The sequence below is a fragment of the Macaca fascicularis genome, chromosome 5, assembly GCF_037993035.2.
Source record: "Macaca fascicularis isolate 582-1 chromosome 5, T2T-MFA8v1.1".
NCBI classification, from domain to species: Eukaryota; Metazoa; Chordata; class Mammalia; order Primates; family Cercopithecidae; genus Macaca; species Macaca fascicularis.
The window spans coordinates 174,795,682-174,817,187 of record NC_088379.1 but is presented as its reverse complement, the minus strand read 5'-3'; the positions used below and the strand labels follow the sequence as shown (position 1 = coordinate 174,817,187).

Below are 21,506 nucleotides of genomic sequence, written 5' to 3'. Positions count from 1 at the left end.
TAACGACAGCCTACGCTGGCTCCTCCACTGGGCCGGTCCGCTGTTCCGACTGGCTCGCCCTGCACCGCCTGCACCGCCCGCACCGCCCGCCCCGCTGCCCCCGCCCGCGGCTGTCGCGAAAACCCGGAGGCTACACCCGCGCCTCCGCGCCGCCCGGAGAGCCGCACTGGGCATGCTCGGCCCCGGCCGGCCCAGGCTCCTGTAGGTGGGAAGCTCCGCGCTCCCTGCAGCCGGCGGCGCAGCCCGCAACGCTGTGAGGCGCCGGCGGAGGCGGCTCGACCGCAGTAGGCGCTACCGGGCGTCCGGCGCAGAGTGCGGCGCAGCGGCCGCTGTCGGGCTGGCCATGGCGAGGGGTGCACGGCGGCCACCTGAGTGGCGCGGCGGTGTCAGGTTAGCTGGGGGCACCCGGAGGGATGGGGCGGAGGGGCACAGGTGGGGGCCAGCCCCGCACCGGGTCGGCGCCGGGGCCGCGGAACTTTCGGGTGTTTGGGCTGACTGAGACTGCGGCGGAGGCTGCGCTGCGAGGCGCCGCATGGTCCCGGCAGCGGGCTCCAGGGGGTCGCAGGATGCTTCGAGATCCGTGCGGGGCGGGGGTTGGCCGTTTGGGGACCGCCGCATCCCGGGTTCGAACCGTAATCTTCCGAGGGCGAGGAGCGCGGAATCCACTGCCAGCTGCCGGCGAGCCTCCTGGATGTCCTGGGGGAAGGGGACGACGAGCAGCTGTGGGGGCTTTCGCTGGGCTCGGGATCCCTCGCGTCACTGTGCCTCAGTTTCCCCGGACAGGGAGGTGGGTAAGCTGGCCAGGGCTCCGGAGAACGTGAATGCGGGTTCCGCGTCGGGAGGGCGCCGTGTCCTGATGCCGCAGGAGTGCGGGCGGCTGTGGGTGCTGTGAGCCGCCGCCTCGCGACTGAAGCTCTCGGAGTTTGTCGCATTTGACTCCATAACAAGTTGACATCGAATGGCTTCATGGCGTGGAATGGGGAAACGTGCTTCATCGGATTAAAATACAGAGTGATTGCAGAACCGATTTATTTTAAGCTTGATCATTAATCTGTCTTCTCCATCCCTGAAAAAAAAAAAAAAACCAAACTTACCTTGCAAGATTTATAAAGCAAGCTAGCAAAAAAAGGTTTGTAGGTGTATTATCTGCTCACGTTGTAGAAGACAGTTAAGATACGATCGAACTGTCATTATTTTTAAGGATACTTAGCAGAAAAGTTTGGTTACTGTGGCAATCTTTATTTTGCGTTATCTTCGATTTAATGTTAAAATCTTGGAAACCGAGCATTGCAGAAGCTCAGTGTTTTTTGTAGTTTTCTCACTTTTGTTTCTAGATGAAACACATTTTTTTTCAGTTGCTACTATGCTGAACATAGTAAAATCCTTCAGGATGAAATACAAGACGGAAAAAAATGTCTTTTCATGAGACCATAAGTTATAAGAGTGTAGTTCTTCTGACATTTTACTTACACAGAAAGTGCAATTTGCAGGTCCCACTGTGGTTTCTACAGTTGTTTCTTCCTGAAGCATTTAGTACCATTAACACTAGGATTATTGTATCTAATAGGGGCAAGATAAACAATCCTGTTCTAGCGGGAACGAGTTCTGCTAACTAAAGCTAAATTCTCAAGCCTCTTTCTATAAGTAGCACTTAGTGGGTTCAGTTATTTTATTCATTAAGCTTATTACAAAACTTCTAGTTTACAATCTTAATAGACCTTGATAGACTTTAGAAATGCATTGACTTTTCATTGAGTTGTGGGTAGGCTTTAAGGTTGGTGCTTGCTTGCAAGCCTGAGATGACTCCAGCTCTAATTCTGGATACTCTCTGGGGTGATTTCCCCCAGTATAGAGTTCGCTCTGTCCTGTGATGCTACATAACCAAGGTTTAATAATAGGAAAGGCTTGAAACGTCCAGACAACAACAGCAGTAGCAACAACATGATTACCATTTTTATGAATTAGAACCTGCAGTCCCCCATTTTAGCCAAATAGTCTGGTTGGTGATGTTCACTGCTCCTAAATTTATTTCTAAATACATTTATAGAAAAAGAAGTTTGAAAACCCCAACACAAATATTGAATAACTGTGCTTCTCTTTTCTATAAAAATGCATCAAGTTTAAAATCTTTCATGAAGTACTGCCTGGATGTACACCTTATCCTGTACAGTAGGTCTCGTATCCTCAGGTAACATTCCCCTGTAGAAGTAGCTGGAGTCTCTCCTTAGCCTTGGGTTCTTCCTGACCTGGAGGAAGCAGCAAGTCCTCAGTTTACTTTTTGTGAATGTGAGGTTTAATACAGATCAATAGGCCCCCTTCTCGATCCAGAAATCCTAAGTACAAATCCTAAGTATTTTCTCAGTGTTAAGAGACACGATGAAATTTAATCAAAGGCTTATTTACATACTGCCCTTGGCTTCAAAAAGTCCACATTTCCCTAACCTAAAACTCAAACAACAACCGGAGTTAGGTTGAAAAGGGGTTTTATTACTGCTCCTGAAGAAAAAAATAGACTTTGTAGGCATGTTACCAAAAAAAGGTGATCATTTCTTCTCTTTTGTAGTTAACTGTTGGGTTCTTGCAGCTCCCTTGCTAGGCACATGATTTTTAGGTTTATTTCCATGTGTTTAGATTTCTATACTGTATGATGATGTTGGTGACATTAGACATTTACAGCAAATTACTCCCTTTAAAAATAGATCTACCCCCAATCCCTGTGACCTTAATTTATCCAGCTCCTATTTGGCTTGCAATTTGAATACTCAAGGCATTTTAAATTGTGCTTAATTTGGACTTTTTATTCTACTTTTTAATGCAAGAACTTTTAGATACTGGAATACAAATAAATATTGTAGCCAAGTTGCTTTTAATCTCAACCCAGCCTAGTCAGATTTTTTAAAGAAGTGTTGATTTAGTTTTTGGAATTTAGAATTGCTGATACTATCACTCCCCTGAGTTGGCATCTAACCCAGCACTTGGGGTGTGACTTGTCTTTTCTAGCCGAGGCCAGGAAGACACTTAAAACTTTGACAATGTTTTCAATCTATGGCATATCACATTATGGTTAGGAATGGCCTGAAAATGCCAGTGGTTAATTTTAAGTTTGGCAGAATACCTCCCTGGCATGGTTAAAAGATGGTTACAAAGGGTTTGCTTGATTGGGTCTTGGTGTAACCACTTAAGAGCTATCAGAAGTAGTTTATAAGTTATGCTCCAAACAGAAATCCTGTGAATTTATTGGTCTTGCCTCTGCTTCCACCTGAGGTTTTTACTCATTAAAATATCACGTTAATTTTTTTTCCTCAGACTTTTATAGTTAGGCTCCTAAGGCCACAAAAATGAGTAAGAGTAACTCACAGTCGAGTCAGAGAGAGATGCTTGAGGACAAATAAAACACAGTATAGGATGAGTGCTCCAGAGAGGTACGCACATGGGACTGAGGAGGCGGGGGAATGAACCCCATAGATTGGAGGAGGAGAGGACCTCATGCTTGGAGTGACATTTCCATGGGAAATGATATTTCGTTAAGGAATGCCCGAAGAGTTAGAAGTCTTCTAAGCAGAGAAGTAGACACTCCAGGAAGAAGGAACACCACTGGGATAGGCAGAATAATGCCCCCTACCAAAGGTGTCCACTTTGGAATCAGTTAATGGTCTTGCCATGGGGAGGTTATTCAGGATTATATAGCTGGGCCCAATGCACTTCTGTGGTGTGGGAGTTCAACATGGGTCTTAGTGGGCAAAAGTCAGGGATTCTGCAGGGCCTTGTTCCTTCTAGAGGCCCTAAGGGAGAATCTGTTTCTTTGCCTTTGCCACCTTCTAGAGGCCACCCACATTCCTTGTTTTGTAGCCCCATCCATCTTCAAAGCTCGGAATGGCCAGTCCAGTCTCTCTTGTGGGGGCATCACTCTGATACTGACTTCTGCTTCCCTCTTTCACATGAAAGAACCTTTGTGATTACATTGGGCCCACCTGAATGATGGCTCTTCAAGACGTGTTGGAACTTCCATTCCCCAGAACTGCAAGATAAATTTGTGTTAAATCCCTCAGTCTGTGGAAATCTGTTACAGGAGCCATGGAAAGCAAATACAGCTATATCCACCGAAAGGTTTGGTATGATGGACTAATAGGCAAGGGCAGGAGGAGGGGAACGAAGTGGTCCTTTTACTGTGATGAGCTCAGTGTCACGTGAAGGAGTTTGGATTCTGTCCTATCGTAGATAAAATATGGGAAACCGGAACATGAAATCAACAGACTGATGCCAAATTTACTTCCTAAAAACACAGTGAATAACTAAACCCCAGGTTTCACAGGGCAGCTTGATAAAAGAAGTCCAGCCAGAGGTGGTCAGTGGCCAGTAGAGGTCTGGAACCAGCATGCTGTAATTCAGGTCTCTGAATTAATCTGAAATGGCAGCACTTGTATGCATGTATGAAATTCATAGCTTAAAACTTTGATTCACAATAAGAAGGACATCATAAAGCAGCAGAGGCAAGTCATGTTTCACTTTGTTTCTGCTCATTGTCCTCTAACAGTAGTCAGCTGTTCTGCTGTCTGTGTACCATGCACATGTGAGCAAGGGGCTGTGAAAGCTAAAATTCAACATAATTAACTTGAGAATGATGAGATTTCACATGGGCCAACTCTGACCAGTTGGTAATAGCTGCTTGCAATGTCAAGGGCTTGTATTGGTTCAGCTGGGAAATTGCCACAATCAATCACCAATGTTGGGATGGGCTCCATATTTGACATTGGCGTTGGGGGATGTGGGAGTTGACAGCTATAATACTAGATGAACTAACTTCTGGGTTTGAATATTAGAAATGTAGTAATTATTTTCAAACATATTCATTTAGTCTCTTTTATGTACAAGGCCTCAATATCTACCTTGCAAAAAATGTGTTATCTCCTGGTTAAATTGACATCTTTGTGTCCGGAAAACCTAAACTGAAGGATTCGTCTACCTTAGTGTTATATGAGTGGCTTTGAATTGAAACTGAACTCTATGTAAGAAAAACAGATTTTTCAGACAATGTGGTAAAAGAAGCCCTGGGTTAGCAGTATCTGATACTGGAAACAACAGTATGACTTGACTAAAATTTATCCTAATTAAAAACAAAACTTTATATTGTATAGCTAGCATCCATTTGTATAACTTCATAAGACTTTTACCCAAATGTTCTCGTAGAATGTTGCAGAAATAATTGTTTTCTATTGTAAAGTACTAGGTCAGTGTAAACCATTCCCTCTCTCTTAAATTTTAATAGGGAAAAACCAGGATGTGGTAGCCGGATATTTAGGAGTGAGAACCACCAGTTCTCACCAGAACCACCAGTGGTAGAATTGTACTCTATCTGTGAGCAGGGAAGGAAAGGAGGCATTTTAAACAACTCCCATGTAGTTAATTGGGTTATCTGTGTCAGGCTCTGCAGAAGTGCAGAGGGCCCACCTGCTGTGGCCTTTGGAATACTGTACCCTTAACTATTCCCAAGTTTTGTTTTTTATTGCTCTTTCTCTGAGGGCTTGTCCTCTGCTTTCCCTGGGTTTTAACCTGGGTCCTCTTGTCTTGCTTGTGGCCCTCTGTGTTCTTTCTGGCTGACTTATTTTTCCTCATGACTGCATCAGTCACCCATGCACCAGTGTCCAGACTTTCTCAAGTCCATATTCCATCCATTCATTGATTCATTCAACAAGTAGTGACAGGTTGAGATTTTAGTCTAATGAAGGGTCAAATGTGCAAAAAGACAATTATAGCAAAAATAGGAAGTTATGAGTAAAAGGTGGTGAGAAAAGGAGTGTCAGGGGCTACCTGGGGAGTCCTGGAGGGCTATTGAACCAAGACCTCAAAGCTAGGGGTTTGCCAGATATGCAAGGTAAGGAAGGGAACTTGGCTGGAGGTGGAGCTGTGGGGAACAACTGGGAATTCAGGAAAGAGAACTTGCTGGGGTTGGGGGGATGGGAGGAGGGAGAGTCGGAAAGGGAGGCTCCAGAGATGCAGTCAGGGAGGTGGATGGGAGTCAAAATGTGAAGAATCACCTAGGTCCTTCGTAGGACTTGAGTTTCACACTGTTTACACAACGAAGACATGGAATATGCTTTAGATCTTTCAGGATCAGCTGACTTTAGTAATGACATGGTACGTGGATTGGAGGCAGGTCAGCAAGGAAGGAGTCCAGTAGAGATGATGAGCACATAACCCAGGGGAAGCCCAGGATGTGGCAGCCCGATATTGAGGAGTGAGAATCATTAGAACTCAGTGATTGATTTGTTTCTCAGGGCAGGGAAGGAAAGGGGACATTTTAAACAATGCCTTTGTAGTGAATTGGATTCTGTCTCAGGTACAGCAGAAATATGGAAGGCCCACCTGTCTCAAGGGATAGTGGGGTCACAGCGTCTCTCAGGGGTTTTCCTACCAAAGGCAAGACTTTGCAGCACCAGAGAGACTAACTTCCACCGCCTGTACTTAAACCAGAAGACTTCAGGCAGGGGAGGAGCTGCAAAGCCCACCACACAGCACCCTGTGTGAGGGAAGAAGTCAGAACCTTATCACAGGGCACAGACTTTGTAAGAGAGACATAAAAGAAAAAAGAAATTAATTCCCTGATGGTCCCTTTTGGACTGAAGCACTGGGGACTTGCTAATGAGACTGAAAGAAAATTGTTGTGGGTTGGGCTTCCCTAATTCTGGATTGAGAGGGTGACTTACTTAGAGGCTGTGCTGAAATTGACTCTGGAGTCAACAGGAAAGAGGAAAGCTTGCTGAGCAGATACTGAATATAATCCCAACCCCTTCCTTCCACTGAGGATTTGAGTTTGCTGAAGGTGTGAGGAAGAGCATAAGGGAAGGGTTTGCTCCTTGAGGAAATACATGGGTTAGAATAAAGTGCTCCAGAATTGTCCACTTCTGGGACCCACTCAGTTCAGGTGCAGGCTGAGACGAATTCAAATCGTTCTCATCGGTTTATGAAAGCAGTACGTCTCTTTAACAAGATAGAATGCATCTGTTCTCAAGTCTTTACCTTTTATATGTATGTGTATGTAGATGAGGTCTTGCTCTGTTGCCCAGGCTGGAGTACAGTGGCATGATCATGGCTCACCGTAGCCTCAAACTCCTGGGCTCAAGTGATCCTCTTAACTCAATCTCCAGAGTAGCTGGGATTACAGGCGCATGCCACCATGCCCAGCTAATTAATTTTTTTGTAGAAATGAAGTCTTGCTATGTTGCCCAAGCTGGTCTCAAACTCCTGGCCTCAAGCTGTCTCCAGACTCAGCCTCCCACAGTGCTGGGATTACAGACATGAGCCATTGCACCAGGCTGCATCTGTATCTTTCTGTTCCTTCTTGAAATTAGCAAGGGCTCTATATTTGTGGCAGTAATGACCACCCTGAGGAGATCAGCCAACATCTTTCTTCTCCAAAGGCCAGACTCCCCTGCAAGGAAGTAGGTAGATATATAGCGACTGTGCTTAAAGATTCAAAACCCATTTTCTCTGGTCGTAGGCAGGGAACGGTATTTGAGTGAAGACTAAGTTAGTGTTTGACTCCCAGCACTTCCTGTTAGGTCTTTACTGCCCAGGATGGCTGTGGGTAGCATCAACTCTTTAGTAACCAGTGAGCGTTCTTGCTTCTCAGCTGCTGTTATTAAGTTCATCTTGAAAATTGCTCCTTACCTGCTAAAGCTAGGTGCTGGGCTTCACTGCCCCACCCCCGGCCAGGCCTGCGCTTCTGTCTGCCGACTCCCTGCCATTTCTGCTGGCAGCCCTACGTTGGTGGGAAGGTGGTTTTTTGTTGTTATTGTTGTTGTTTTGTTTTTCTTCAAGGTTTGGACAATCCTAGATTACTTGGTCTTTGAGTCCTGTTTTTCTCCATTTCAAAACACTTTTGCGGAACTTGAAATTCATTTCCAGAAAACATCTGAATATTACCGATCCTTTGCCTTAATGGGGGCTGATCATTTCTCCCTGTGCCTCTGTACCCAGGACCTGCAGTGGACTTTTGATTTCTTCTTGCCTTCGTAAGGCATCTCATCTCTACCTCCAAGTTATGGCCGCCTCTCCTCCTTTCACTGGGGTGTTAGTTCTTGTGCCTAAGTAGTGGATCAAATGTCCCAAAGTCCTCTTTATCGTTTCTCCTAAGACGCCCCAGAGGCCTTCTTCTGGAATAGAATTTCTGAAGGAGTTCCCTGCTGTCCCAGAGCTCTCCAGACAGCCTTCCACAGCAGATCCACTGCATGATGCTTGCAAAAACCAGTGCCACCTAGGTTTTTATTACTGGCATGCTGTGTTTCTTTCTACCCTTATTTGTCTAGACTAAACCATTACTCTTGCTAGGAGAACTGTCTGGTCTCCTTTTATACATTCTGTTATCTTCCCAGCTTGGCCTCCTCTGAATTTCTATGGCATTTACCTAGTTTAGCGCATGATTGCATATTGCTTTATATGCAGGTGTCACCAAGATTCTAAGCACCTTTGGGGTAAAGGCCTGGTCTTAAACTGTTTTTAATCCCCATAGTAATTGGTACTAAATGGATAATAGTGGCCTCATAAGTACTTTGAGTTCATTTAATTGATATGACTTGCTCCTAATTGTGTTTATCACTTAGATAAAGTTGACTGCCCAGTGGAGAGATCGTTGAGATCACCTGGAAAGTGCTCAGCTTAACAGGGCCTCTTTCCATCCAAGCTGAGAGAAAAGCAAAGTGGAAACCACTAAAGCCCTATTTTCAACTTTCTTCTGGTGGTTTTGTTTAATTGCAACAATTTGCCATGTTGTCACACTGAAAAACACTTAGGTGGAAGACTGACCTTAACCACTAAAGTCAGGAAGAAGATTTTTAAGATGGAATCAAATTCTGAAAAAGATTGCTTTTATGAACAAAATTGTAAAATAATTAGTTACACTGTTATGAGGGTTGCCGAGGCTTTGGCATGCACTCAGTGACCACCATGTGCAGGTAACAGGAGCCCTGGACTGAGAGAAGATGTGGGCTCTGCAAGGGGCTTTTTCTGTAGCGTTGGTGGCTTGGCCCTGGATTCTTACACTGCTGTGTGAGCAGAATCACAGGCCTGTCCCGACCTTAGAGTGATGCTGAGGCTCCGATGAGATATCATCCGTCGGGGTGTTTTGTAAGCCATAAATGCTAAGTGAATTGTAAGGGAAGTTATCATAGCACTCTTAGTAAGAATTAAATCCAGTAGGGCTTGAATTACAGGATCTCTTCTGTTTTTCACCGAGATCCAGTTCTTAGTGAAAGAGCCTATAATGACACTTTTCATGGGAGATTCAGGGAAGTGTTCACGATGCAATTCCACTTTGTGATAATGGGCTGGTAAAGAGGAAGGAGGAAATGCTATTTAACTACCCTCTCCGGTTATTGAGTACATCTTTTCAAATAGATGAAATTTTATCCTGATGAAAGAGGAAACCCTAGGTGATCCAGTTCCTATGCTGTGAATTTGAATGGTCTTAATCAAACAACCGCAGACACAGGAGTGAGGGACAGTTCGACATTTGGAAATATAAATTAAGTAGGCAATTGCTTTTCCCTTCAACAATAACAAGAGCATACATTTCCGGCATCTCCGCCTCCTCTTCTGTGTTACCCTGAGCCTCTGTTCTCAGGCCTGTCTTTATCACCAGCCTCTCAAATTCCACTGTAAGCAAATGATGCATTTCTGAGGACTCACTTAAAGAAATCTTGGTTTATACTTAGTTCTGTGGTTAAAGAATAGACATTTTCTAAAACTGTCTAAGAAATGAATAGAATTTCTACCAAAAGCAAGCAGTAAGTTAGTAATAGGTCTAACTTAAAGGGCATATAAGTAGAATAAATTCACTCAGCAGATATTCAAGTGTTTGTTTTGAACAAAGTGTGTTTCTCAACAGTGGGGATACATCAGTAAACAGCAGCAATGATAGGAGCACAGCCCTCTGGGAGCTCTCATCCTAATGGGGGCACAGTATGTAAATACGTAGTAGTTAATGCTCTAAAGACAAAGGCCAGGGTCAAGGTAGATAGAGCATGATGGGGTGAGCATTGTTTCATATAGGTGACCAGGAAGGGCCTCGCTGATTAAAGGGTTCCAAAGGAAATGTTCCAGGTATCCCAGAACTCATTTCAGATGGTGGAAATAGTAAGTTCAAGGATTCCAGGGTTTACCCATTCCAGGATTAGCAGAGCCCAGGGAGACTGGTGGGGAGTGAGCGAGTGTAGAGAGGTTGGATATGGAGGCTGTGAGTCTGCCAGAGGCCTACTGTCAGGCCATAGCAAGGCTGCCTCTGGCTTTTACACTGAATGATGAACTGCTGGGAAAATGTACGTTGTAATAATTTAAGAATTTTAGCGTTTTATTTTCATCATATTTTGAGACATTCCCCATGCACAGATTGTTACTAATCATTAAATAATAAAAGTAATGAATGCATGCTGCTAAGCACCATCAACAAATATTTGAATGCCAACCCTTTTTTTAATGGGAGAATTTTGTTGATGATAAAAATTACATTCCCAAATTGCCGGAGTAGACACAAGGCCTCTCTGAATTATCAAGTGAAATGAAGGTTTCAAGGCCCAAAGACACGGGCCTTGGTCAGACCCCCTGTGGAACAGCTGAGATTTACACAACCAGCAGTTCTTGGTCTAAAGAGGAAAAGTTGGGTCTGTGGCACGGCCACAGGCACTTGGTTCATCACCTGCCCTTAGTCCAGGTAACAAGGTAAAAGTAGTGAGGCTCAGGCTTCACTCCAGGCTGCTCTGGAAGTGAAGGTGGAGGGAGAAACCTGCAGCTGTGCCCAAGAGGACTGGCCCATCCTCCATATAGGAAGTCCTAGAGGAATGTGGGCTGATTCACATCTGCAGTGAGATGAGGACATCTGGAGAGGGTATGAATGGAGTGTCCTAATACTTTGAGAGCTTGAATCCATTTATTCCCTCATTTTATTGTCCAGAATGTAAGCGACACACAAGAAGTTGTCTTGCCTGTGGAGGACAAGTTCTCACGGGCTGCGTGGTGCACAAGCTGTGTCTGTGGCCATCTGCCAAGTCACAAATGGCTTGGCCATCACAGTGCTTTGCCCTATTTGTATTTACTGCAATGGAATTTTTAGCAGTGCACCAAGAACTCCCTTGTTCTTTCCCTTTTCTCTTTACCCCTCACCATTTCTTCCCTTTGCCAGCGCAGTCTTACTCCTGGTTGTCATGATCATATTATGATAGATTTGGAAAGGACCTAAGAGATGAGTCTACAGCTCAGAGAGATCAGCTGACTCCCAGGGGTCATCTCGTAAATGAAAAATTGAGGAAAGGAGTGAGTATCCTCACTCCCAGCTTGTGGGTCTTAATCCTAAGATTCTAAGCAGGTCTCCTCTTCACACATCACCCCAGAATTTCTGTTCTTGGCCTTAACCTCAGAGCCCAACCCATCTCTCATCCCAGGCACCTGATCCTATCGTTTGCTGTATTATAATCTCAGCTCCACAACTGCAGGGAGACCTGCAGTGAATTCTTCACACTCGCTGTCGCTAAGAACACTGTATGTGTTTCTGTTAGAAGTTGTTCTGTGTCTCGGTTGGGTACTATTAATACTGTCTTTCAGGCTCATGATGAGTTAAGTAGCTTTATTCTGAGCTGTCCCACCACAAAATAATTAACCACCCTTTGTAAGATTGTATGTGAAATTACCCTCCCAGTTCCAGAAAAGGGGGTTTTGTTTGGCCAGTTGGAAAGCCATGTGTGCACAATCAAATAGGTGGGAGAGGTAGGAATTGAGAAAGGCACTTTCATTATCAAAGGATCCAGAATTAGCAAGAAAATGTAAACTCACAATTATTTCAGGTCCTGAGTTATATTAGGAAAGCATATTAAGAAGATTGCCCTCTGATTTATAGACAGTGTGCTGTGTGGGCTGCAGAGAAGACAGGGTTTGCTTCCTCCAGGCAGAGCGTGGGCAGCCTGGACTTGTGGGCAGGCAGCCAGGGATCAGCACCTCCATAAAGCACCTCCCTGGTACATGGCATCCTCTAGCCATTTTTCTAGCCAAAGAAGAGTTCTGACTCACTGATGTGTCCAGGCTTCCATACATCCATCAGCTCCTGCCTGGTTTCACTCTGAATGTAGGAGCTTCACACTAAATACATCAGGAACTTCTTGGAAAATGGGCTTGAGATCAAATAAAAATAATTGAAAGCTGGCAAAAGTAGTGCCATCTACAGATTAGCAGGTGACATAAATTCATTGGACTGGAATGAAAATTCAGATTTCTACATGCATACTCCAAATGAGTAGGAAGAATGTTTTGAAAGGACATAATTTTTTAAAGGAGGGAAGTGTTGGAAAAATATTCTAATGAAAAGAAAGACAGCAGCTAGAGATGCTTCTGTTCCAGCTTAGATTGAATATAGACTCTAATAAGGATGGTGTCAAAGATCAAAGAAAAATGTGAATACGGCATTGTAACCCTTTGATGTGCATTGTGATCCGTTTTAGGGATTGGCCTGGCAGCATGAAGGCCCCATGCGCCAGTGTGTCTGTCCCATTTCTATTCAGTTTCCAGATTTGACTAATTCCTTGGATCATCAGATTTCTGGAGAAATGTCTCTCTGATCAATTAAGGATGACCCAATTAATACAATGAACTATGATGGTGCCACTGCACTCCAGCCTGGGTAACAGTGAGATGCTATCTTAATACGTGAATGAATGAGTAAGAATAAGAATTTGACATTAAGTATGTGCTGAAACATCAATAAACTCTTCCAAATGATATACCTGTGATTAGAATAGCCTTCATGGCACGTTTCAAGTGCTAGAACAATTTAATAATTGCCTTTATGGAACTAAGAAAACAATCCCAGTCCTGATCTGGGATTATTATTAGCCATCATGGTCTTTTTATTTTGGTTCTAAGCCACTAAATTAATTGCATAACCATATGCAATACCATACCTTCTCTAGGCCTCCATTTTTTAGAATAAAGAAAAAGCTTTATGAAAAGATACCTAAGTTTTTCCAAGTCTAATGTTCTAGTTCTGAGAAGAGATGTGTAGACGTGTTTTTATCTTGCTTAATAATTATATATATAGAGAGAGAGCAACTTTTAATGTAATTTTTCCCTCCTCCTTTATAAGGGTTTGTGATTCTCTTTTTCTCTTTAAAAGACTGTAGTAAAGGTCCCTTGAATGTCTCCCTTTTGATGATCAGGCTTAACCAACATTTATGTTTAGTAGGATATCAACAGCATGTCATCTCCATATTACAGTGATTTTTTAAAATAATGATTCGATGACCCTGGGCAATTTAAACAGTATATTTCTGAGAGCTTTATTTTGTATTATTTTTAATCAGAAAAACATACCATGTGAACAAAGTGTGGAGATTCAAGAATGATTTCTTAATATTATGCCCCTTTAAAAGTAAAGTTTTATGAAGATGGCATCTCTGGGCCTGTAGTTTGTTTTTAGGTTTGAAAAACAGTGATTTAACACAGATCAGTTTTTGAAAAAGTACGTGCCTTCTGTGTATTAAAAAAATAATAATAACAGCATAAAATAAAATTCTGTAGAGGCCGAACGTTAGTGTAGTTGGAGTAATAATGTTGTGGCCCCTCTCAGTTGTTCCACGGGCTTTAACAGTTCATCTGGTGGCTGTTCACACCAATCCAGCAAGTCTGGGTGTATATTTAGTTCTACCCATTAAGTAGCTGGAAATTTTCCTAACACTACACAATTAATAAGTGCATGTGGTACCAAGAATGCCATGAGGTCTCTCCTGAGTCTCATTTTCCTCTTGAGGGACAACTACTTTAAAAAGGCTCTAATTCTTTTCATGGTGTGCTGCTGTATAGCTCTTAATTTGTGAGTTTTTATATTTAAATGTCATAACTGTGGCTTGTCATCACAACACCGTCCATCAACCAGGGGTACAGGAGATGGTGAAGCTAGGAGGAGCAGTGAGGAACCAGGCGGGAGCGACCATGTACTCTGCCAGGTCGCTGCTAGCAGACAGGCCCTCATCCAAGAGTGGCAGCAGAGTGCTGCCCAAGGGAGTGGTTTGTTTGAGTTTCTTAATTTGTGTATTCCACTGACAGTGCCAGGCATTGGTTTTTAGCAAATGAGACACTCCCTTCCTAAGAGCTGCCTGTATAATCATAGGTGCTGCTGGTCAGGAGGTCTTGTACTGCTTCAACCTGTTATCAAATAATCATTCTGTACATTCTAATTCCTGTACTTCTTTGCGTCTGCCCACTTCTTTCCTTCCCCGCTGCTTTTGGTTCAGGCCCCTGTTCATTTCCTTCCTGGATATTGTATAATACTAGTCTCCTAGCCAGCTCTGCATTGCAGGCATACGAGGATCAAGCTGATTTTTGTAAACACAGAACTAGCCCTGCCACTTCTGCTTTTCAAAACTTATGAGTGCCCCCATCCTTGGCATTGCATACTATCTGGTCATTATCTGGGCCAGCCTGCCTTTCCAGCCTACTTCCCCCTCCTCTGTTCTTGCACACACTACCTGGCCATCAATGCCTAATTACAGACATTTCCCCAGGTTCTCTGTAATCACCGTTTCTTTCAATATTCTATTCCTCTTTTGGGTCAGCTTCTCTCCCCTGGTCCACTTGGGGACTTCTTTAAAGAATCACTTCCAGAAAATTCTTCCTGGCTCATCCAAACTATATACTAATACTTTGATCTCTTGTCTGGTGCCCCAGTGGATCTTTGACACCCTGTGATGGGTAGCTGTCACACTGTCTTATAATTGTCCATGTATGTTCCTCTGTCCCCTGCTGGATTCTGACAAGAGGGGAAAGGCCTGAGTCTCACCTCTGTGCGCCTCAACCCCTGGCAGTGTGCCCAGCACAGGGTCATTTCTCAGGTAATGCATATCGATTTGGATTGAACTGATCCCCTTTAGATGCTTCTAAAAGTAACCTAAAAGCACTGCCCTTTCATACTTTCCTGTGATTATCACATTTGCCATCTGAATTAGGTATTACCTTTGTGTGATTAGAGGCTTCGAGAAACTCTGTACAGAAATGGACTCTAGAACATGGACAAGAAAAAGCAATATGAATCTCTGTAGTAGGAATTTGGACATTGAGATAAGACTTAGCTGATTTATCACTTAAATGATTTGACTCTGGACTGCAGTAATGGCTAAAGGAACATTCTTGTTCCATAGATTTCTTGGCCCTTGACTTTAGATTCCTGTGTGTATCTGTTTTCATGCTGCTAATAAAGACATACCTGAGACTAGGTAATTTATAAAGCAAAGAGGTCTAATTGATTCACAGTTCCACATGGCTGGGGAGGCCTCACAATCATGGTGGAAGACAAAGGAGGAGCAAAAGCATGTCTTACCTGGCGGCAGGCAAGAAAAGAGCTTGTGCAGGGGAACTCCCATTTATAAAACCATTAGATCTCATGAGACTTACTACCACAAGGAAAATATGGGGGAAACCACCCCCATGATTTAATTATCTCCACGTGGCCCCGCCCTTGACACATGGGGATTATTACAATTCAAGGTGAGATTTGGGTGGGAACACAGCCAAACTGTATCACCATAGTTTATATTCAGAGATCACCCTGATTACCTAAAATTCAGTATAGTTGATGCTTGAACAACATGGGTTGGGGCACCCACCCCCTCCCCATGCAGTTGGAAATCTGTATAATTTTTGACCCAGAACTTAACTACTAATAGCCAGTTATTGACCAGAAGCCTTTCTGATGAAATGAACAGCTCATTAACACATATTTTGTATGCTATGTGTATTATATACCGTATTCCTACAATAAAGTAAGCTAGAGAAAAGACAATGTTATTAAGAAAACCTTAAGAAGGAGAAAATATATTTGCCATTCACTAAGGGAAGTGGATCATCATAAATGTCTTCAGCCTCACCATCTTCGAGTTGAGTAGACTGAGGAGGAGGAGGAGGGGCTGGTTTTGCTGTCTCATATGTGATGGATGTGGAAGAGGTGGAAGGAGAGGCAGGCACACTTGGTGTAACTTGTAACTTCTGTTAAAGAAAAAAAACCTGCATATAAGTGGACTGAGCGGTACAGACCCATGTTATTCAAGAGACTCTATGCTGATCCTGAAAGATGTTAGGTGGGATAGAATGGGCCTATGAGAATTTTGTTCTCATTATTTTTTTAATTGCAAAAACAAATTTTTAATTTTTGTTTAAAAAAGACATGGATATTTTGAATTCATTATGATATATGGGAAAGGAAGTGGCAGAAACATATTCATAACTGAAATGGCTTGAGTTGACTACCAGTTTTGAAAAGATAGCATTCATGTCTTAATGAGTCTTTTATTGCCACTTTCCAATTCATATGAAATTGGGCTTTCCCCTCCATGCTTCATGAGTGTAACCCTATGAAGAATGTGTTTTCATGTAGAAGGTAGCTTATGTGCCTGTGGCATCATTCCCACGCAAATTAAAATAGGGGTAACTCTCAGTAGGTGTTGCAACAAAATCCAGTTGTATCACTCTACGAATTATTCATCAGAGTAGATGGGGCAATACCCAAATTGACTCTGCCAAGGAAAAACAATAATATTCATTTAGTACAAAACACCCCTTACACAAGAGTTCCTTTTCCTTCTAGCTCCAGAAATACATGGGCAACAGTCTTATTGATTATAGGTGGAGAAAGAAGAAATAGGACTGAACAAAGCATTTTATTAAACATTTTTAGCTAAAATACAATGGCTGGGAGGTAGGGAAGGGGTCAAAATAAAGAACATTTGATATTTGCTAAATATTTCTCTTTTGTTCTATATATAGAAAATAAAGTAGTCTATCAAAGTTTTCCCAAATATTATGAGGTTTAACAACTTGTCCATTGTAGCTTTTGTTAAGCCTGCTTTGGAAATCTGTGGTCTTTGTTCTTGTATTTTGAAAGACTGCATTTTAAGCTGCTGGATTATAGTACTTAGGGTTTACTCTTTGCTGGCTCAAATCCCTTTCACAATGTTAGATTGTTATTTTACTCTTTGCTGGCTCAAATGTCTTTCACAATGTTAGATTGTTATCAGCTAAACTTTTTTTTTTTTTTGGAAACAGCATCTCGCTCTGTCGCCCAGGCTGGAGTGCAGTGGTGCCATGTTGGCTTACTGCAACCTCCTCCTCCCAGGTTCAAGTGATTCTCCTGCCCCAACCTCTCAGGTAGCTGGGACTACAAGAGTGCACCACCACACCCGGCTAATTTTTGTATTTTTAGTAGAGATGGGGTTTCACCATATTAGTGATCCACCCACCTCAGCCTCCCAAAGTGCTAGGATTACAGGAGTGAGCCACTATGCCTGGCTCAGCCAAACTTTTCGTGGTGCTGTCTGTAAGATCCTAATCAAACAAGCTGAAAAAGTACATTTGCAGAATATTTTGCCAGCATCCAGAGTCATGTGATATCTTATGTTCTTCAGGCAACACATTGTAATTTGTTCTTAAATAATTGCCACTGGATTCCATATAAGCATGGCTTCATACAGCAAGTATATAAACATGATTATGGGTGCCTAGCAGTATGGAAATCCTCCTGAACTATATGTGTAAGTTTTTGCTATCCAGGAGCTCTCCTTGTAATCGAGAAGGAATTTCCTCAACACAAAACAGAAAAGTGCAAGATCATACACCAGGGAGCAGTGTCAAGTTTGGTAGGTGCACATGCCGTGGGGTGATGAGAAAGACTAGAAGTTTCTACCCTGTGAGCTCTGGGACTTGCAGAAAGGAAAGGCAGAAGAGGGCCTGGATGCTGGATGAGTGGTCAACAAACATCATCTCTAGGTGGCACCCAAGCTATTCGGTGCCCCTCCTTCCTACCCAACTCCAAGCTCATAGCACCTAGAGAACATATCGAAGTTATCTGTACATCTTTCCCCTACTAGACTGTGAGTGGACATGGTCTGTGGTTTATTGAGCTTTGTGGCACTTCCCATCCCCTAAATCCTGGCAGTGTGCCCAGCACATAATAAATACCTTTTGAAAAATCTGAAGTGAAAGAGTAAATTGAGAGTGAATTCTTACTGAAACTGTTAATTCATTAGTGTTAATTTGGTGCTTTACTTTGAATCAATTTTCACAGAATTTTAGAGTAAAACACTTTTATACGAACAACCTGTAAATGATGCATTATGTCTTCTGTACCTTAGTAACTCTTCCAGATGGGAGAGGATGAGAGTAAAAATGAGGAAGAGGGAAACTATTTTGCTAACTGAAATTCCTGCATAAAATGAAAGTCTCTGCTTCTGTATCTCATAAGGTCTCTAAGGGAAGTAGATTCCATTTCAGAACAGTTGCTGTGTTTGTAGCCCAAAGCACCTACTGACATTATTAAAATATAATAGCACAGCAGTGTCCCCTTCTCTTTACTCTGCTAGCACAATGTGTTTGCAAGTAGAAAGCCAAATATGGAGAGCCTCTGTTTGAAAACAGAGTATCTTGAGATACGCACTTTAAAATTCAGTTTGATTTTCCATTTGTTGCATTCTCTTTAATTGGGGGAAAAAGTTGTATTTACCACCCATATTTATTAGAACCCATCTCCCAACCTGTCTTGTCTCTGATTCTCCCCCATGGTGTTTAGCCAGGCATCTGCTATGGCTTGGGCACCAGGGAGTCAATAATGAGTGACCCAGCTCTTGCCCTCAATATGCTCACCACAGAATACACCTAAGGGGGCAGCTCATGCATTCTCAGACTTGAGCCCCTGCAAAGGACCCAGTGCTGAAAGTCATTTATAATTATTTATAATTTATAATAACGTTGGAAAGAAAACTCAAGGTCTGGCTTTTAGAAGACATAACTTAAAAACAGATTCGAGAAGCATAATTTCAATAAAGGATGCTTTATACAATGTGCTAATAATTCTTGTTTATCAAGGCAACAGTACATACATGTTTGATATACATTTGATTGTGAATCCTTATAATTGTCTTGTACTTGCCCAAGACACACAGCCAGTGAAAGTGGTTCTGTCCAGAATCCTGGCCTTGTCTCTCTCTCACCCGAGGCCATGCTCTTCACAGCTGTTCTGTATTCAATAGGCCAGCTTTCCAACCACAAAGGAAACCACAAGTTTAGCCAAGTAAAGAAAGACATTTGCAAAGTCATGGCAGAGTGTCTATCATGCCACTGCAGTCTGTGCTATCTCCCTTGGCCACAGGGTTTCGGCTGGTGGCGTAATGTGTTGGCTTCCTAGGGCAGGAAAGCACTCCAGTTTAGTGGGGTGTATGGAAATCTATGACAAAACAAAACTCTTTTCTTTCCTACTGAAAAAAAATATGATCTGAAGCTAATTTATCATCACCAGGTGCCCCTTCAGTGTTACTGTAAGCAGAATTGAAATAACAACTTCTGCCTTTGAAGAAGGCATGGCTGTAGGATTAGAATGAAATGGAGGATAGAGGACTAGGTGAAGGTTAGATCTTTGGATATAGAAGTGCAGCCAACCATAATGTCTGGTGATGTTCCCCGGCCTGTGGAAGGCAGGTGAGATTGAAACCAGGGCGTACATGAGTCATCTGGAGCCCGTAAGTAACAGTAACACAGAGCAGAGAGTGCTAGATGAGGTGGAGCTCATAGGAGCATGGGAAGTTCAATGAGACAGTAAGGAACATTCTGGAAGCTGTAATGGAGAGTTAGGAGAATGCCAGAGTGATCTGATGCAGCCCTTCCAAATGCCGGCAGAGCCCAAGCCATGACCAGTGACATAGACTAGAAGTCACGTTAATTGGGAGAGAAGAGGTTAAGGAGCACCCAGGTGAACAATTAGGTCCTCCACAATGAAGGCAGGTAATGTGGAGGAAAGAGAGCTTGTAATGGTAAATGAAAGCAGCCTGAATCCATTTTTGAGCTCTATGGAGTAAAATATAAATTTAATATACAAAATATATTTGTTCCTGTAAAAGCTATATGTTTTGATAGCAAAAAACAAAATTATGATTTCTGTGAGAAATATGATTCACATCCAGAACATCTTATGGTTGTATTTTGTTTAAAAAGTACATAGGTTTGACTGGGTGCGGTGGCTGACGCCTGTAATCCCAGCACTTTGAGAGGCCAAGGCGGGTGGATCACCTGAGGTCAGGAGTTTGAGACCAGCCTGGCCAATATGGTGAAACCCCATCTCTACTAAAAATACAAAAATTAGCCAGACATGTTGGTGGGCACCTGTAATCCCAGCTACTTGGGAGGCTGAGGCAGGAGGATTGCTTAAACTTGGGAGGCGGAGGTTTCAGTGAGTCAGGATCACCCCACCGCACTCCAGCATGGGTGACAGAGCGAGACTCCATCTCAAAAAAAAAAAAAGTATGTAGATGTTTGTATTTTAGCTGCATTGCTAACATTTTATAGTATTTTTAATGGATGAATGCTAATGTTTATGTATATATATTTTTGTTTCCTTAAAAACAGGTTCTTGCTCAAGTACCAACTCTATGGACCCAGGACAGGTTTGTCCCATGACCTGCTGTGAACAGTGTGTTGTCTGATAGAAGATTCGGTTGGCAAACCATCTCTCTATTGCCTTACAGAGCAAGCAAAGAAGATGGATCGATTGAAGAGCCATCTGACTGTGTGCTTTCTACCTTCTGTGCCCTTTTTAATCCTAGTATCCACTCTGGCCACTGCTAAGAGTGTGACTAACAGCACTTTAAATGGCACTAACGTGGTCTTGGGCTCTGTGCCCGTAATCATTGCCAGAACTGACCATATCATAGTCAAGGAAGGGAACAGTGCCTTGATTAATTGTAGTGTTTATGGCATCCCTGACCCACAGTTCAAGTGGTATAATTCCATTGGCAAGCTGCTGAAAGAAGAAGAGGATGAGAAGGAGAGAGGAGGAGGTAGGCTTTAAAGTTGTATCAAATGTCATAATAAAATATAAACAGGAGCTTGGGAGCCAGCACCCATGATGTTAGTTCTTCTCATGCAAATGATTTAAAGATCTCATCTTGTCTTGTTTTTCTAAGGCAGGAGAGCGAATATATATCCTTAAGGATTCAAAGAAGCAATTAATTCATTTTTTTCATTCATTGACACAAAGACAAAGGACAAACACAGAAGTCTTTTAAAAGACTTCTTGGAATTTTGTAATATAATACATCCAATACATTATAGAGACAAATGTAAAATGGATTTTCCTAAGTAATATATTCAGTTTTTAAGGGAGTTTTGTTTTCTTTCATGGAGATGGCTGGAATTAACAATATAGCCATTGTTTATCATTAAATGTTCATTTAATTCATTGGCTGTGGATTTAAAGACCACACTTCTGAAAAGAAACCTCAGTGCAAGTCTCAGCCACTGGCTGGGATCCTTCTGTATTCCTGGAGACCTGGCTGCAGTTTCTAGGCTGAGGCTGGGAGGGAGGGAGGATGCAATAACAAGGAAGGATGTGGGGCAACAGGAGACTGCTTGGTTTTTAATAAGTGCATTTGTGACCAAAAAGTGTGAATCACCTCACTCTGGGAAAGACTAGCCAGAGAGAGCATTGGGTC

At 42.8% G+C, this 21,506-nt stretch overlaps 1 protein-coding gene across 3 annotated transcripts in view; it reads left to right on the top strand.

Moving 5' to 3' along the window:
- Positions 1-201: 201 nt before the first annotated feature.
- Positions 202-21,506, top strand: part of MFAP3L (microfibril associated protein 3 like) — a 40,289-nt gene continuing 18,984 nt past the window's right edge. The window contains exons 1-3 of one of the 3 annotated variants that reach the window (XM_005556293.5): positions 202-390; positions 20,422-20,459; positions 20,541-20,852. In XM_005556293.5, the coding sequence (XP_005556350.1) occupies positions 344-390; positions 20,422-20,459; positions 20,541-20,852 (397 nt within the window). In that variant the 5' untranslated portion in view covers positions 202-343. The remainder of the gene's footprint in view (positions 391-20,421; positions 20,460-20,540; positions 20,853-21,506) is intronic. The other 2 variants (XM_045393053.3, XM_015451031.4) reach the window with 2 other exon arrangements.